We start from the raw sequence: 21,306 nt of genomic DNA, 5'->3' as shown, positions 1-21,306 counted from the left end.
CAGACAAACAACAGTGTGACGGGGACCTATCCTTCACGGTATCCAGACAGACATAGACAAACAACAGTGTGACGGGGACCTATCCTTCACGGTATCCAGACACGGTATCCAGCAGACAAGCAACAGTGTGACGGGGACCTATCCTTCACGGTATCCAGACAGACATAGACAAACAACAGTGTGACGGGGACCTATCCTTCACGGTATCCAGACAGACATAGACAAACAACAGTGTGACGGGGACCTATCCCTTCACGGTGATTTGGGACCTATCTCACGGTATCCAGGACAGATGACAAACAACAGTGTGATCCACGGTATCCAGAGACAGGCAGACAGACAAACAACAGGGTGACGGGGACCTATCCTTCACGGAATCCAGACAGGTAGACAGACAAGCAACAGTGTGACGGGGACCTATCCTTCACGGTATCCCAGACATAGACAAACAACAGTGTGACGGGGACCTATCCTTCACGGTATCCAGACAGACATAGACAAACAACAGGGTGACGGGGACCTATCCTTCACGGTATCCAGACAGGACGACAGACAAGCAACAGTGTGACGGGGACCTATCCTTCACGGTATCCAGACAGGCAGACAGACAAACAACAGTGTGACGGGGACCTATCCTTCACGGTATCCAGACAGGCAGACAGACAAACAACAGGGTGACGGGGACCTATCCTTCACGGTATCCAGACAGACATAGACAAACAACAGTGTGACGGGGACCTATCCTTCACGGTATCCAGACAGGCACACAGACAAACAACAGTGTGACGGGGACCTATCCTTCACTATCCTTCACGGTATCCAGACAGACATAGACAAACAACAGTGTGACGGGGACCTATCCTTCACGGTATCCAGACAGGCAGACAGACAAACAACAGTGTGACGGGGACCTATCCTTCACGGTATCCAGACAGACATAGACAAACAACAGTGTGACGGGGACCTATCCTTCACGGTATCCAGACAGACATAGACAAACAACAGTGTGACGGGGACCTATCCTTCACGGTATCCAGACAGGCAGACAGACAAACAACAGTGTGACGGGGACCTATCCTTCACGGTATCCAGACAGGCAGACAGACAAACAACAGTGTGACGGGGACCTATCCTTCACGGTATCCAGACAGACATAGACAAACAACAGTGTGACGGGGACCTATCCTTCACGGTATCCAGACAGACATAGACAAACAACAGTGTGACGCGGACCTATCCTTCACGGTATCCAGACAGGCAGACAGACAAGCAACAGTGTGACGGGGACCTATCCTTCACGGTATCCAGACAGGCAGACAGACAAACAACAGTGTGACGGGGACCTATCCTTCACGGTATCCAGACAGGCAGACAGACAAACAACAGTGTGACGGGGACCTATCCTTCACGGTATCCAGACAGACAGACAAACAACAGTGTGATGGGGACCTATCCTTCACGGTATCCAGACAGACATAGACAAACAACAGTGTGACGGGGACCTATCCTTCACGGTATCCAGGACAGACAAGCAACAGACAAACAACAGTGTGACGGGGACCTATCCTTCACGGTATCCAGACAGACATAGACAAACAACAGTGTGACGGGGACCTATCCTTCACGGTATCCAGACAGACATAGACAAGCAACAGTGTGACGGGGACCTATCCTTCACGGTATCCAGACAGGCAGACAGACAAACAACAGTGTGACGGGGACCTATCCTTCACGGTATCCAGACAGGCAGACAGACAAGCAACAGTGTGACGGGGACCTTTCCTTCACGGTATCCAGACAGACATAGACAAACAACAGTGTGACGGGGACCTATCCTTCACGGTATCCAGGGTGACGGGGACTATCCTTCACATCCAGACAAACAACAGCAACAGTGTGACGAGGACCTATCCTTCACGGTATCCAGACAGGCCGACAGACAAGCAACAGTGTGACGGGGACCTATCCTTCACGGTATCCAGACAGGCAGACAGACAAACAACAGTGTGACGGGGACCTATCCTTCACGGTATCCAGACAGGCAGACAGACAAACAACAGATGACGGGGACCTATCCTTCACGGTATCCAGACAGACATAAACAAACAACAGTGTGAAGGGGACCTATCCTTCACGGTATCCAGACAGGCAGACAGACAAACAACAGATGACGGGGACCTATCCTTCACGGTATCCAGACAGACATAGACAAACAACAGTGTGACGGGGACCTATCCTTCACGGTATCCAGACAGACATAGACAAACAACAGTGTGACGGGGACCTATCCTTCACGGTATCCAGACAGGCAGACAGACAAACAACAGTGTGACGGGGACCTATCCTTCACGGTATCCAGAGAGACATAGACAAACAACAGTGTGACGGGGACCTATCCTTCACGGTATCCAGACAGACAAGCAACAGTGTGACGGGGACCTATCCTTCACGGTATCCAGACAGACATAGACAAACAACAGTGTGACGGGGACCTATCCTTCACGGTATCCAGAGAGACATAGACAAGCAACAGTGTGACGGGGACCTATCCTTCACGGTATCCAGACAGGCAGACAGACAAACAACAGTGTGACGGGGACCTATCCTTCACGGTATCCAGACAGGCAGACAGACAAGCAATAGTGTGACGGGGACCTTTCCTTCACGGTATCCAGACAGACATAGACAAACAACAGTGTGACGGGGACCTATCCTTCACGGTATCCAGACAGACATAGACAAACAACAGTGTGACGGGGACCTATCCTTCACGGTATCCAGACAGGCAGACAGACAAGCAACAGTGTGACGGGGACCTATCCTTCACGGTATCCAGACAGACAGACAAGCAACAATGTGACGGGGACCTATCCTTCACGGTATCCAGACAGGCAGACAGACAAACAACAGTGTGACGGGGACCTATCCTTCACGGTATCCAGACAGACATAGACAAACAACAGTGTGACGGGGACCTATCCTTCTCGGTATCCAGACAGACAAACAACAGGGTGACGGGGACCTATCCTTCACGGTATCCAGACAGACATAGACAAACAACAGTGTGACGGGGACCTATCCTTCACGGTATCCAGACAGACATAGACAAACAACAGTGTGACGGGGACCTATCCTTCACGGTATCCAGAGAGACATAGACAAACAACAGTGTGACGGGGACCTATCCTTCACGGTATCCAGACAGACAAGCAACAGTGTGACGGGGACCTATCCTTCACGGTATCCAGACAGACATAGACAAACAACAGTGTGACGGGGACCTATCCTTCACGGTATCCAGAGAGACATAGACAAGCAACAGTGTGACGGGGACCTATCCTTCACGGTATCCAGACAGGCAGACAGACAAACAACAGTGTGACGGGGACCTATCCTTCACGGTATCCAGACAGGCAGACAGACAAGCAATAGTGTGACGGGGACCTTTCCTTCACGGTATCCAGACAGACATAGACAAACAACAGTGTGACGGGGACCTATCCTTCACGGTATCCAGACAGACATAGACAAACAACAGGGTGACGGGGACCTATCCTTCACGGTATCCAGACAGGCACACAGACAAGCAACAGTGTGACGAGGACCTATCCTTCACGGTATCCAGACAGGCCGACAGACAAGCAACAATGTGACGGGGACCTATCCTTCACGGTATCCAGACAGGCAGACAGACAAACAACAGTGTGACGGGGACCTATCCTTCACGGTATCCAGACAGGCAGACAGACAAACAACAGATGACGGGGACCTATCCTTCACGGTATCCAGACAGACATAAACAAACAACAGTGTGACGGGGACCTATCCTTCACGGTATCCAGACAGGCAGACAGACAAACAACAGATGACGGGGACCTATCCTTCACGGTATCCAGACAGACATAGACAAACAACAGTGTGACGGGGACCTATGCTTCACGGTATCCAGACAGACATAGACAAACAACAGTGTCCAGACAGACAAGCAACGGGGACCTATCCTTCACGGTATCCAGACAGACAAGCAACAGCTACAGAACCATCTGTGTCTACATCTCTACACCTCCACTGACCCCTGCTACAGAACCATCTGTGTCTACATCTCTACACCTCCACTGGCCCCCATCTCTACTACAGAACCATCTGTGTCTACATCTCTACACCTCCACTGACCCCGCTACAGAACCATCTGTGTTCTACATCTCTACACCTCCACTGACCCCGCTACAGAACCATCTGTGTCTACATCTCTACACCTCCACTGACCCCGCTAAGCCACAGAACCATCTGTGCTTACATCTCTACACCTCCACTGACCCCGCTACAGAACCATCTGTGTCTACATCTCTACACCTCCACTGACCCCGCTACAGAACCATCTGTGTCTACATCTCTACACCTCCACTGACCCCGCTACAGAACCATCTGTGTCTACATCTCTACACCTCCACTGACCCCGCTACAGAACCATCTGTGTCTACATCTCTACACCTCCACTGACCCCGCTACAGAACCATCTGTGTCTACATCTCTACACCTCCACTGACCCCGCTACAGAACCATCTGTGTCTACATCTCTACACCTCCACTGACCCCGCTACAGAACCATCTGTGTCTACATCTCTACACCTCCACTGACCCCGCTATAGAACCATCTGTGTCTACATCTCTACACCTCCAACTGACCCCGCTACAGAACCATCTGTGTCTACATCTCTACACCTCCACTGACCCCACGACACCCATCAGTCTACAGGAAATGTAAACTACATCCCAATCCCGGGCGACCAGATACCACGTGCACATGACCAGTCTGAAATGCCGCCCCTTTATCACATCAGGGCAATCAAGGACGCCAGTCTCCACTGTCTCTTTGCGAAACCTCTTAAACTAATGGAAGGAAAACATTAACCGTCCATGGCCGTGATAAAAAAAGTAGGAATGCGTGTCCTTTATACAGATAACAGATATGCGTGTGAACTAAAGGTTATGAGACCATATGAGTAATCTAGCAGGTGTTCTGTGAGATAAACACTGTGTTCTATGCACAAAGATGATGTAACCAGTGGAGCGTGTTGAATGTTGAACACAAACACTGTGTTCTATTCATAAAGATGATGTAACCAGCGGAGCGTGTTGAATGTTGAACACAAACACTGTGTTCTATTCATAAAGATGATGTAACCAGCGGAGCGTGTTGAATGTTGAACACAAACACTGTGTTCTATTCATAAAGATGATGTAACCAGCGGAGCGTGTTGAATGTTGAACACAAACACTGTGTTCTATTCATAAAGATGATGTAACCAGCGGAGCGTGTTCTATTCAGAATGATGATGAACACAAACACTGTGTTCTATTCATAAAGATGATGTAACCAGTGGAGCGTGTTGAATGATGAACACAAACACTGTGTTCTATGCATAAAGATGATGTGAAACCAGCGGTTCTAGCGTGTTAAATGTTGAACACAAACACTGTGTTCTATTCATAAAGATGATGTAACCAGCGGAGCGTGTTGAATGTTGAACACAAACACTGTGTTCTATTCATAAAGATGATGTAACCAGCGGAGCGTGTTGAATGATGAACACAAACACTGTGTTCTATTCATAAAGATGATGTAACCAGCGGAGCGTGTTGAATGATGAACACAAACACTGTGTTCTATTCATAAAGATGATGTAACCAGCGGAGCGTGTTGAATGATGAACACAAACACTGTGTTCTATTCATAAAGATGATGTAACCAGCGGAGCGTGTTGAATGATGAACACAAACACCGTGTTGTATTCATAAAGATGATGTAACCAGCGGAGCGTGTTGAATGATGAACACAAACACCGTGTTGTATTCATAAAGATGATGTAACCAGCGGAGCGTGTTGAATGATGAACACAAACACCGTGTTCTATTCATAAAGATGATGTAACCAGCGGAGCGTGTTGAATGATGAACACAAACACTGTGTTCTATTTCTATTCATAAAGATGATGTAACCAGCGGAGATGTTGAATGATAAACACAAACACTGTGTTCTATTCATAAAGATGATGTAACCAGCGGAGCGTGTTGAATGATGAACACAAACACTGTTGATGAACACAAACACCGTGTTCCTATTCATAAAGATGATGTAACCAGCGGAGCGTGTTGAATGATGAACACAAACACCGTGTTCTATTCATAAAGATGATGTAACCAGCGGAGCGTGTTGAATGATGAACACAAACACCGTGTTCTATTCATAAAGATGATGTAACCAGTGGAGCGTGTTGAATGATGAACACAAAGACTGTGTTCTATTCATATAGATGATGTAACCAGCGGGCGTGTTGAATGATGAACACAAACACTGTTTTCTATGCATATAGATGATGTAACCAGCGGAGCGTGTTGAATGATGAACACAAACACCGTGTTCTATTCATAAAGATGATGTAACCAGCGGAGCGTGTTGAATGATGAACACAAACACTGTGTTCTATTCGCATAAAGATGATGTAACCAGCAGCTGTGAACACACAAACATGTGTTCTATTCATAAAGATGATGTAACCAGCGGGCGTGTTGAATGATGAACACAAACACCGTGTTCTATTCATAAAGATGATGATGTAACCAGTGGTAACCAGCGTGTTGAATGATGAACACAAACACGGTGTTCTATTCATAAAGATGATGTAACCAGCGGAGCGTGTTGAATGATGAACACAAACACTGTGTTCTATTCATAAAGATGATGTAACCAGCGGGGCGTGTTGAATGATGAACACAAACACTGTGTTCTATTCATAAAGATGATGTAACCACAAACACTGTGTTCTATGCATAAAGATGATGTAACCAGCGGGGCGTGTTGAATGATGAACACAAACACCGTGTTGTATTCATAAAGATGATGAACACAAACACTGTGTTCTATGCATAAAGATGATGTAACCAGCGGGCGTGTTGAATGAATACAAACGCTGAGACTGAGAAGACGATATTATTATTTAAACCGCCAATGCCTGAGAAATTAGTCTCAGTATCTGATGCCATAGTGCGTAAAATGCAAAACAGTGATGACAGGATAGCTGAAGATCAGTGTTCACCGAAACGTTCAACACACTCTGCCCTAAAGGCAACACCACCAACCATACAGTTTGCATAATATGTAAATATATCTTGTCTAAGTCCACTCCCAGCAATGCTCCTGCATGACGTGGCCCTTCAAAAGTTGATTCAACAGAGACTTCAGTGATCGGCATCAACAGCACCGATCAATGACGTCGTAACCATGACGTCGTAACGATGTTGCCTACTGGGACTACTGGATCCGTTCAGGCCGGTGACAGTAAGAGGGGCGAGAACATTCACTGTAAATATCATGGCACGGGAAAACCTGGCGGATCAGGTTAGCAAGCCATGTCTCATAGTTAGTAAATTACGCTGAATACACTTGGACAATCGTTATCTCACTTCATGATGATTTGTTGTATTGAATATGCAAGTGATCAAAAGTGCAAAACACTTCAATACGTCATCGGTGCAACATTTCGAAACAATCTTACTCAATTTGATTAGATATAGCACCTTTTACTCATCCGTCATAAACAGGCCTTCATAGTTCACTTCCCGTTGAGATCATTCAGAAATGTCGTTTCCAAAGGCAACACCACAACAGTGTTGCACCACAACACCTTGTGTGTTCTTACCATCCCACGGAGTATCGACCTGTAGCATCTCTCTCCTCATCCCGCGGTACGGAGGAAGGTTAGGATGGATGCTGCAGCACACGTCAGTCGATGATTTGCTGAGTGACAACCGGCTCTCTTTGTTAGGAGTTTGTTATTGTGATATCTCGTGGTAACGAACTTGGGAGTGCTTAGAAACCCACCGTTTACCTGTCGTCTAACAATATACTTCTTGACTAATTGACAACGGAGGCGAACTTGGAAGGCGATTCAACAAGACAGTGCTGCAACTAGTACTTGTGAAATATTAACATTCAAAAAGGAATTTGTGAGTTCGCTACTCGTTATGGGTTTCTCGGATGCTTCTATCTACGCCAAGGTGTCTCTGCCGTGGATCATCGTTGGCTTCATATTTCACATCATCGGTTTCCCCACGAACGCCTGGGTGGACACTAATGGAGGCAATGCCGGTCTCTTCCGACACTGTGGGGACCTGCTGGGTTGTATTACTGCCGACCAAAACACGGGTAACTATCATTCACTCTCTACAGTATCTAAGAACATCGCAGTACCTTACACCTCACTAAAGTATTACATCTCACCCAAGTATTATACCCCACCACAGTATTGTATCTCACGCAACTATTATATCTCACCACAGTATTGTATCTCACCAAAGTATTATATCTCACCACAGTATTGTATCTCACCCAACTATTATACCCCATCACAGTATTGTATCTCACCCAACTATTATATCTCACCACAGTATTGTATTTCACCAAAGTATTATACCCCATCACAGTATTGTATCTCACCCAACTATTATATCTCACCACAGTATTGTATCTCACCCAAGTATAACACCACTGTAAAGTATTACATCTCCCTCAAGTATTATACCTTTCTACAGTATAACACCACTGTAAAGTATTACATCTCCCTCAAGTATTATACCTTTCTACAGTATCATCTCACCCTTATGTCATACCTAACTACTTTTAGCATCATAACTCATAACTGCAGTATGGAACCCTAGCCAAGTACCACACCTCACTACAGTATCATACCACACTACGGTATGAGACCTCGCGATAGTATCATACCGCACTACAGTATGAGACCTCGAGTCAGTATCATACCGCATTGCAGTATGAGACCTCACGATAGTATCATACCGCACTACAGTATGAGACCTCACGATAGTATCATACCGCACTACAGTATGAGACCTCACGATAGTATCATACCGCACTACAGTATGAGACCTCACGATAGTATCATATCACACTACAGTATGAGACCTCACGATAGTATCATACCGCACTACAGTATGAGACCTCACGACAGTATCATACCGCACTAGAGTATGAGACCTCACGATAGTATCATATCACACTACAGTATGAGACCTCACGACAGTATCATACCGCACTACAGTATGAGACCTCTATAGAGTGTTACACCTTTAATTCGAGTTACTTAGCCCGATAATAGCGCAGATCGACATAACAAGAACCGATCTTGCTTCGTATGACTGCTTTTTGGTACCAAAACATGTGCATTCTGAAAGACATTATCGGAACAGAGGAAATGATACTGAGTTTGAGTCATTTTAGTGATTATATATTATGATAATAAACAGTTTTAGCATCTAATCACATCGCCACATAAACCAGATAGTTCGATATGGTGAGAATGCGATGGGAACATAAGGGATTTCAGCCATGTGGACGGCCACCTTAGACTGTCCACACCTCGGGGCGCTGCTGACCTGGATCCATATCTGATAAATGTTCGGACTGGTTCAATGTATAAATGTGCCAAGTTGGTACTTTTAAGCCCCAAATGTTCAATGACAAAACCTGTACCACCAACTGCAAGCAATGCAGTGAAGAGACGGACGTGGCAAATATGATGGAGTCTGCCAACATGGCCATTAACACACGGATATTGAACTGAAGATGCTTAGATTACACCATCACTAGTTCTGCCGTCATGTTATAGCTTCAGTTGTCAGCATCACTAATATCTCATTCAAGAGCCACATATTGACATCGCTTACGAATATAAAAAATATGTGTCGTAACCAACTGCTTTATCTCAAACCAGATATTACGCCCCTCTACAGTATTATATCTCGCCCGAGTATCTTTGTGCTCTCATACACGTATTGTCCGTTTCTTAAAACTGATTACGGAAATTTCGGAATTATGAAAATGTCCAATTTTAATTTTTAAGTTTCCGAAATGTCACAATCATATGTTCAGGATTTACTCGTGAATAGCGACGATACCATGTAATCTTTGCAATTGGTGACACAAAACACACGCAACAGCAAGGCAAGTCTTCATCTCTGCAAACACAAGAAGACATTTCAAAACATTAATCGCATCAGACATAATATTAGTCACTGATGCGTGAAATTTGAAAATGTCCTCCACTATTAGTAAAACCTTGCATGAAGTATCTCTGATTAAATAGATTATGAGCAAGATTCGTGTTATGTTCTTTATAAGTGATGGAGTAAGAAGAAGGCTCAGTTGTAGGTGAAATGTCGACACCATTTATTGCTCGATACCGAACCGGACCTTCGGGACTAAAGACTTGGTACACACCTTGGTGCCTACGATCTGGAACAGTGAACTGTAAAACGTGACATAAACGGCAACTGTGTACTGACAATGTGTAATATTGACGTACATGTGGTAAATATTATGGGGTTACCATGACTACTTCCACAGACTGGCATCATCTCCATGTAACTTTAATGCTGTTCTATATGCAGCAGATGAATGGCGGCGTATCTTTGGAAGCGACACAACATTAGTGCATGACTGAACAGACTGTGTACTTTAGATAATATTCTCAACCAGAACACAATCAATACGTCACTGATGAAGGGAAGGACACCAACATTATCGTAATTGATGAATTATGTGACGTATCTACGGCAGAAGTAGAAACAACAATCAATGGTGGTGGTTCCGATGTCACGTGATCGCACTAGTCTAATGTGAAGGATAGTGTAGGTAACCAAGCGTGACCGTTTCCACTTTTCTGGAAGTTGCAAGAGCAAAACGGCCGTGTATTGATTAACTATCGACTTCTGAGTGATATTCAACCAATGAACAAGATGTAGACATAGCTATTAGCCCACTCGTACAATAGTCCGTCAGTATTCTTTCGGACAGAAAGGAAATACATTTCATGTTAAAGGGATTGGACACTGTTTCGAACACTATTTCTGCTCTGTCTTGATGTGGCACGTTTCGCGATTCAAGTGTTAGATGTTTACAGCTTGCATGAAATGAGCACAGATAGGTTGCTGACATGGATTATGGATTCGAACCCACGATCAGCTGATACCTGCACACCTGAAGGATGCAACCCAAATAGCACATAGCGCTGCAGTAGACGATTTGCCTCACGAACCAATAACGACGATAAAAATATATATTTGTACTGTATATTTGTAAAATGATCATAAATCTGCAATCATTTAAATGTGGAATTTGAACTACTTTCTCAGTAAAATATCTATTCCCTTACAATCAAGATAGTGTTTCTACACAATGAACTCTTTGATCTGAATTTAATCGTGATCGCTTGATATGTGTGGACCACAAGTCTGATTACTGAAAACACATTTTCATCTATGAAACCAAGTTTAAGATCCTTCAGTTTGTTCAGTCAAGGGTTATTAGTCCTGGTGCCATATTCTCATTGTCCATCACTGAGTGTTATCTGTCAACCTTCCTCTGTCCTCAGCCAAAGACTGGTACAAAGTGTCTCAGGCGTTCCAGATCATCGGCTTCCTGTTCCTAGTGGCCGCCCTGGTCACCGCCATCGTCTACACCGTCATCCTCAACAACAACCGGTTCCTGAGACTCATAGCCATCGTGGTCAACAGCACATCTAGTGAGTAGAGCTCCTCAGACACATCACGCTGCCATGTTGGAATTATTCACGAATCTATACTACCAATCAAAAGTTTAGACTCACTTAAAGCTCTCACTATATGTTATGTAAATATATGTGGTTACGTCGAAGATGAATTTCTCCACCAACTTGGGGGAACCAATTGTAAACCTTATGCAGATGAATTGCACGAGGATCATGCATCAATTGCTGAAAGGCATGTGCAAATGTCGTGCATGTGAACAGCTGCGTTTTGGTGTAAAGTTTTGTTAAGAATTCGCCAATTTTCACAGATTTTTATCATTTACTGAACTCATGACAATAATCTTTTAATGTTACGAATATGTTTTACAATACATCAGTTCATGACTAAACAGTACCTTTAAACAATATGGAATATCTTGCAAAAACTAGTTTAGAACAGTTGCCTGAAGTAAGTGGCTATATTTTTACGTATCATATATATACATCTTGTCTGTTACGTATCATATACATACCTCTTGTCTGTTACGTATCATATACATACCTCTTGTCTGTTACGTATCATATACATACCTCTTGTCTGTTACGTATCATATACATACCTCTTGTCTGTTACGTATCATATACATACCTCTTGTCTGTTACGTATCATATACATATCTCTTGTCTGTTACGTATCATATACATACCTCTTGTCTGTTACGTATCATATACATACATCTTGTCTGTTACGTATCATATACATACCTCTTGTCTGTTACGTATCATATACATACCTCTTGTCTGTTACGTATCATATACATACATCTTGTCTGTTACGTATCATATACATACCTCTTGTCTGTTACGTATCATATACATACCTCTTGTCTGTTACGTATCATATACATACCTCTTGTCTGTTACGTATCATATACATACATCTTGTCTGTTACGTATCATATACATATGTCTTGTCTGTTACGTATCATATACATACCTCTTGTCTGTTACGTATCATATACATACCTCTTGTCTGTTACGTATCATATACATATGTCTTGTCTGTTACGTATCATATACATACCTCTTGTCTGTTACGTATCATATACATACCTCTTGTCTGTTACGTATCATATACATATGTCTTGTCTGTTACGTATCATATACATACCTCTTGTCTGTTACGTATCATATACATACCTCTTGTCTGTTACGTATCATATACATACATCTTGTCTGTTACGTATCATATACTTACCTCTTGTCTGTTACATCTGTTACGTATGATATACATACATCTTGTCTGTTACGTATGATATACATACATCTTGTCTGTTACGTATCATATACATACCTCTTGTCTGTTACGTCTGTTACGTATCATATACATACCTCTTGTCTGTTACGTATCATATACATACATCTTGTCTGTTACGTATCATATACATACATCTTGTCTGTTACGTATGATATACATACCTCTTGTCTGTTACGTATCATATACATACATCTTGTCTGTTACGTATGATATACATACCTCTAGTCTGTTACGTATCATATACATACATATTGTCTGTTACGTATCATATACATACATCTTGTCTGTTACGTATCATATACATACCTCTAGTCTGTTACGTATCATATACATACCTCTTGTCTGTTACGTATCATATACATACCTCTTGTCTGTTACAGTATCATATACATACCTCTTGTCTGTTACGTATCATATACATACCTCTTGTCTGTTACGTATCATATACATACATCTTGTCTGTTACGTATCATATATATACATACTCTTGTCTGTTACGTATCATATACATACCTCTTGTCTGTTACGTATCATATACATACATCTTGTCTGTTACGTATCATATACATACATCTTGTCTGTTACGTATCATATACATACATCTTGTCTGTTACGTATCATATACATACCTCTTGTCTGTTACGTATCATATACATACATCTTGTCTGTTACGTATCATATACATATGTCTTGTCTGTTACGTATCATATACATACCTCTTGTCTGTTACGTATCATATACATACCTCTTGTCTGTTACGTATCATATACATATGTCTTGTCTGTTACGTATCATATACATACCTCTTGTCTGTTACGTATCATATACATACCTCTTGTCTCTTACGTATCATATACATATGTCTTGTCTGTTACGTATCATATACATACCTCTTGTCTGTTACGTATCATATACATACCTCTTGTCTGTTACGTATCATATACATACATCTTGTCTGTTACGTATCATATACATACCTCTTGTCTGTTACGTCTGTTACGTATGATATACATACATCTTGTCTGTTACGTATGATATACATATATCTTGTCTGTTACGTATCATATACATACATCTTGTCTGTTACGTATCATATACATACCTCTTGTCTGTTACGTCTGTTACGTATCATATACATACATCTTGTCTGTTACGTATCATATACATACATCTTGTCTGTTACGTATGATATGCATACCTCTTGTCTGTTACGTATCATATACATACATCTTGTCTGTTACGTATGATATACATACCTCTAGTCTGTTACGTATCATATACATACATATTGTCTGTTACGTATCATATACACACATCTTGTCTGTTACGTATCATATACATACCTCTAGTCTGTTACGTATCATATACATACCTCTTGTCTGTTACGTATCATATACATACCTCTAGTCTGTTACGTATCATATACATACCTCTTGTCTCTTACGTATCATATACATATGTCTTGTCTGTTACGTATCATATACATACCTCTTGTCTGTTACGTATCATATACATACCTCTTGTCTGTTACGTATGATATATACATACATCTTGTCTGTTACGTATCATATACATACCTCTTGTCTGTTACGTCTGTTACGTATGATATACATACATCTTGTCTGTTACGTATGATATACATATATCTTGTCTGTTACGTATCATATACATACATCTTGTCTGTTACGTATCATATACATACCTCTTGTCTGTTACGTATCACGTCTGTAGTCTGTATCATATCATATACATCTTATCTGTTTGTTACGTATCATATACATACATCTTGTCTGTTACGTATGATATACATACCTCTTGTCTGTTACGTATCATATACATACATCTTGTCTGTTACGTATGATATACATACCTCTAGTCTGTTACGTATCATATACATACATATTGTCTGTTACGTATCATATACACACATCTTGTCTGTTACGTATCATATACATACCTCTAGTCTGTTACGTATCATATACATACCTCTTGTCTGTTACGTATCATATACATACATATTGTCTGTTACGTATCATATACATACACCACAGAGCAGCTGTTATGATGCATACAGCATGTATACTGTCGTCGCTTCTAACCACGTCTTACTGTTGAGCCACGCCGCTGGACAAGAGATGAATTTGATTTACAATAGTTAAGGTTTCTTTTGCGATCTTTCAATTATATTGCTTGGTTTACAAACTCACCAGTATATACGGTTGTAAGTGGACATTGAAAGGAGAGCATACCAGGATCATTTGGATATCCTTTTATGTTCTGAGCCTACCCGTGAAGATTCGGGTTAGGATTGGTCTTCATCAACCCAGGCTTGTCGTAAGAGGCGACTACCGGGATCGGGTGGCGAGGCTTGCTGACTTGGTTGACACATCTCACCGTATCGCAATTGTGTAGATCGGCGCCCATGTTGATCACTGGATTGTCTGACCCAGACTCGAATATCTAAAGATCGCCGCAATATAGCTAGAATATTGCTGGAACATGTACTGTACCCGTTCAATCATGTGTGCATCAAAGACAATGCTGCATGTTGCCCCGTAACACCGTATAACATGTAAAATATAAGATAATATACACTTTCTATAATCAGAGAAGTCCGATCTACGATTGTAACTACCAGCATGTATTAAACATATGCCTCAAGAAGCAAATGAATCAAACATCAAGTAGGTTATATGTCTGCTGTACAACTTTTTCAAATCTTCACTTTGGCTTTGAATGGTGTATGCTTGTTCACACAACTGTGATTCGTCTGACGATATTTAAGCTTTCTTCATATCGATATAATTATAACTGAGGCACATGTATCGGTGGTAGTTGCATCCTTTCAGTGCAGTCTTGTTATTTCAGTTTTCTTCATCTTCATCGGGTTCGTGGTGTACGCTGGACGCTATGGTGAAGTGTGGAGCGAGACCACCTACGACCTCGGCTGGTCGTTTGCTCTGGTCGTTGTCTCCTACGTCTGTCTGTTCATCGGACTGGTCTGTCAGTTCCTGGACTTGTGCATCCCAGTGTCCGAGAGTGTCCGTCTCCATAACGACCACTCTTAGGTGGACACCGCGACGTCCACCAACGTCATATGTCAACTTGAAGTAATGTGAACATATCTGATAAAATAAATGACTAAAATAAAAACATTTACGTATACTGAACAACATTAGAAACGCACCACCCATATAATACAAAATATCCCCGTCCGACTGAATTGTACCCATGATATCTGAGCATCGTCGGTGCATTTTAGTGTGGTGCGTTTCTAATGCTGTTCAGTACATATACAAAACGATGAAACAATTTGGGGTCATTGGATGAGACACTGTATTTTAAGAACAAAGATGGACATTTGCAATTTTACGAGATGTATAAAGGATTTCGGCGTCTGTTGCAGAACTTTCGATGTTGAGTTCGAGTAGACATCACTTTTGGTCTTCGGACGTAGTATCCCAGCTAACAATGTCACGTTGTCACAACGTTGTGACAGCGTCATGCTGTCGTTGTAACAACGTTATCCTGGGGACTCCCGATTACGTTGTCACAGTGTTAAAGTTATAAGATGCTAACGTATTTTACATTAACGTTCAATTTAACGTTAATAGTTGAACAGTTTTCCCAGTAGTGAACAGTACATAGAGAAACAAAGCAGGAATTCACTTCAATGTTTATCCGTCAATTTGCATGTAGTTTTGGTCGTGTGTTTTCTGAAACTACAGCAAAATAGTGAAGAAAGAATCTCAAAGTGAAAGGTTTTACAGAAAACTCTATCGTGACAACAATTTATAAGAAACGCTATTATAACGTTGTGACGAGCATAAAGCGTAACGTTTCCTCAACGTAAATTTGCAAGATTATTATTACGTTGTGAGATAACGTTATAAAATGGCGTAATACTAACGTTGTGACAACGATGTGTCCTGACGTTACCAATCTACAACCTTCCCACAACGTTGCGAAAACGACTGGACTACGACTACATACCTCTGTAAATACACCACTGTCACTGTGCCAGGACATGCTGCTGAGACTCCGGCACACGTAGTGTATATACTCAACACGTACTTACTGCTAGCAGGTTATCTCCCAAAACTTAGACAGCCATATCTTAGACACTAATGAAGGGGATTAATTAAGACAACACCCATGGCTGAAATGGAACGGTCCTAATTAGTGTTCCCTGCTGAGTTGACCTAGCTTGTAAATAAATAAAACAATTGAAACTGTAAAGTATGTGTAAATGTATGAAGGACATTTAGAAGAGGAATGCATAAGAAAAGCAAGATTTATGGATGTCAACTTCATTATTGTGAATAACACGACGTTTTGGAGTGTGTGCTTTCTCCTTCATCACCTCGACTCTCACCTGATGATTTTTTATGTACAAACGCACAAATAATTTATTCTCAAGCAAAATTTTCAAAATGTAATGACTATAACTGCTATATAGATCTACATTGTGAACATTATATGTACAACAGGAATCAGTTCTTTCCAAACCGTTTAGATGTTTTTCATGTCAATGTATCTGTACAAATAGAATTACTGTCAGAACATGAAATGCTGTCTCTCTTTTCTGGAGGTGAAATACCGGTTACATAACACATAGATGAAATGTCATGGAGATGTATGATTGTCCTATTTTGTGAATACCTGTATTCCATGGTATCCTCACTCTAGTCTGTATTTTAGATCCTCCCTTGCCTTTGCTCTGTACATGTGTGTACCCGCCTTGTGAATATGTTGTTGTGAATATTTGATGTATGCATGTGGTATGCTATCTTCGGATTGAAATATGTAGTGAGAATGTTTTATTATATGGCCGAATGCTGTTTGTCCGAGTAGGGTTACTGTATATTATATTTTTAGATTTATATATTTATTTATTTGTTCAATTATGTATTTAACTTAGTAACTAAACTTACTAAGCAACTTACCAAGCAAACAACCAACCAACCAACGGGTCAGAATACCCGTTACTTCATCAACTCTTAAAAAATATAACTGAAGTGAAAGGAATATGTATTCTTTCAATAGAAAGTAAAATAATTCTAACAGCATGAATGGTTTTAACAATATTGTCAACTGAAAAATAGTATTTTCCTACATTTTCACATGCGATTCTGGGTCAATTTCGTAGAACTTTAATTAACGGCTAATTAATGAAAAATATTGAGAACAGAAACATTTCTGAGTGACATGACATTTTACAAGGCCAAATAAAGAGAATGACACAATTTCAAGTGAATATGAAATTTTGGACTTATCCACCTCTGCATGATTTTTTGGTGGAATGCTACTTAATGGAATGGCATGATCAGCATACCATATTTATTATTTACTATTTATTTTTTTATCTCTGTTGAACTTAATAAATATGCTGAATGAACATAACGCCTTGTCTAATTGATTCTACCGGACTGATCCATTATAAGAAATAGGTATCAGCTTGAGGATTAGTTGTGTACTCTGAACCAGAAATGTTGTTGTTTTAAGTTGTCTAAGAAATGTCTGCCTAAGTTTTGGGAGGTTACCTGCTAGCCTGTTCTGTTTTATATATCCTTCATTATCAGGTATGCTTATAGCGTTTCTGTATGTTAAATATGTTGAATTATTCTTTGCTATTGTTAATGGTGTTTTTACAATCAATGTAATGTTTGTATCGTGAACAGTTATGCCTGGACTATTATCACCAGTGATGAAGGATGTACATCAATGCTTGCTGCATATCGAAGAGCTTTAATGTCTGTAAGTACCAGGCTCACTGCACTGAGATTGCTTCTTGTACATACAGTTTATCTGAATAAAATATGTTTCCCAAATATATTCTATGTGCTGTTATCAAACAGAAATTCGTAAACTTATATTTCTAATAATTAAGTGGGTACACCGTCAATATTCCTATGATGTAACTTTCATTTATTATTGCAGATAGGAATGAATATAGTAGTATCATGGAGTGACATTGACTTATTACGTACATAACAGTGGTAATACCTTGGCAGCTCGGAGTGAATGGTGTGTTTGTATAGAAAGCACAACACATAATAACCTGACAGGTTGGAATCTGTCATTATTTGTAACACTGGTAGTAACGCCACATCAGTAAACAGTCCCTCACACACATCCCACAGGTGTCACTTCGTCTCACACACATCCCAAAGGTGTCACTTCCTCTCACACACATCCCACAGCTGTCACTTCGTCTCACACATATCCCACAGCTGTCACTTCGTCTCACACACATCCCACAGGTGTCACTTCGTCTCACACATATCCCTCGAGTGTCACTTCGTCTCACACATGTCACAGGTGTCACTTCTGTCTCACACATGTCACAGGTGTCACTTCGTCTCACACATATCCCACAGGTGTCACTTCGTCTCACACATATCTCACAGCAGTACCTTCGTCTCACACACGCCTCACACATGTCTCACAAATATCCCACGAGTGTCACTTTGTCTCACACACATCCAACAGGTGTCACTTTGATTCACAGACATTCCACAGGTGTCACTTTGTCTCACACACATCCCTCGAGTGTGAATTTGTCTCACACATATGCCACATGTGTCACTTTGTCACACACATATCCCACAGGTGTCACTTTGTCTCAGACATTTCCCACAGATGTCACTTCGTCTCACACATATCTCACAGCAGTACCTTCGTCTCACACACGCCTCACACATGTCTCACAAATATCCCACGAGTGTCACTTTGTCTCACACACATCCCACAGGTGTCACTTTGATTCACACACATCCCTCGAGTGTGACTTTGTCTCACACATATGCCACATGTGTCACTTTGTCACACATATCCGACAAGTGTAACATTATTTCACACATAACCCACTGGTGTCACTTTGTCTCACACATATCCGACAAGTTTAACTTTGTCTCACACATATCCAACAGGTGTCACTTCGTCTCACACATATCTCATAGGTGTCACTTCGTTTCACACATATCTCACAGCAGTAACTTCGACTCACACATATCTCACAGCAGTAACTTCGTCTCACACATATCTCACAGCAGTACCTTCGTCTCACACATATCTCACAGCAGTAACCTCGTCTCACACATATCTCACAGCAGTAACTTTGTCTCACACATATCTCACAGGTGTATCTTTGTCTCACACATATCTCACATCAGTAACTTTGTCTCACACATATCTCACAGCAGTAACTTTGTCTCACACATATCTCACAGCAGTAACTTTGTCTCACACATATCTCACAGGTGTAACTTTGTCTCACATATCTCACATATCTCACAGCAGTAACTTTGTCTCACACATATCTCACACAGTATCTCACATGTAACTTCTGTCTCACACATATCTCACAGTCACTTTGTCTCACACATATCTCACAGCAGTAACTTTGTCTCACACATATCTCACAGCAGTAACTTTGTCTCACACATATCTCACAGCAGTAACTTTGTCTCACACATATCTCACAGCAGTAACTTTGTCTCACACATATCTCACAGCAGTAACTTTGTCTCACACATATCTCACAGATGTAACTTGTCTCACACATATCCCACAGCAGTAACTTTGTCTCACACATATCTCACAGCAGTACATATTCTGTCTCACACATATCTCACAGCAGTAACTTTGTCTCACACATATCTCACAGCAGTAACTTTGTCTCACACATATCTCACAGCAGTAACTTTGTCTTTGTCTCACACATATCACAGCAGTAACTTTGTCTCACACACATATCTCACAGCAGTAACTTCTGTCTCACACATATCTCACAGCAGTAACTTTGTCTCACACATACACAGATCTCACAGTAACTTTGTCTCATCTCACAGCAGTAACTTTGTCTCAGTAACTTTGTCTCACACACATATCTCACAGCAGTAACTTTTGTCTCACACATATCTCACAGCAGTAACTTTGTCTCACACATATCTCACAGCAGTAACTTCTGTCTCACACATATCTCACAGCAGTAACTTTGTCTCACACACATATCCACAGCAGTAACTTTGTCTCACACATATCTCACAGCAGTAACTTTGTCTCACACATATCTCACAGATGTAACTTTGTCTCCACACATATCTCACAGCAGTAACTTTGTCTCACACATATCTCACACATATCTCACAGTAACTTTGTAGTCGTCTCACACATATCTCACAGCAGTAACTTTGTCTCACACATATCTCACAGATAGTAACTTTGTCTCACACATATCTCACAGCAGTAACCTTTGTCACACACATATCTCACACACTTTGTCTCACACATATATCACACATCACAGCAGTACCTTCTCACAGCAGTGTCTCACACACATATCTCACAGCAGTAACTTTGTCTCACACATATCTCACAGCAGTAACTTTGTCTCACACATATCTCACAGCAGTACCTTTG

General features: G+C 41.6%; 1 protein-coding gene across 1 annotated transcript; it reads left to right on the top strand.

Moving 5' to 3' along the window:
* Positions 1–7,337: 7,337 nt before the first annotated feature.
* Positions 7,338–17,383, top strand: LOC124268855. The gene is made up of 3 exons (XM_046703882.1): positions 7,338–8,206; positions 11,451–11,600; positions 15,751–17,383. Exons 1-3 carry the CDS (start codon positions 8,026–8,028, stop codon positions 15,948–15,950), a joined length of 531 nt encoding a protein of 176 aa, XP_046559838.1. The 5' UTR covers positions 7,338–8,025; the 3' UTR covers positions 15,951–17,383.
* Positions 17,384–21,306: the final 3,923 nt, after the last annotated feature.

Source organism: Haliotis rubra, unplaced genomic scaffold (assembly GCF_003918875.1).
Source record: "Haliotis rubra isolate DU_JTF1 unplaced genomic scaffold, ASM391887v1 Scf140, whole genome shotgun sequence".
In the NCBI taxonomy this organism is placed as follows: Eukaryota; Metazoa; Mollusca; class Gastropoda; order Lepetellida; family Haliotidae; genus Haliotis; species Haliotis rubra.
The sequence above is the reverse complement of the archived record's forward strand: the minus strand, read 5'-3'. Positions and strand labels throughout refer to the sequence as shown.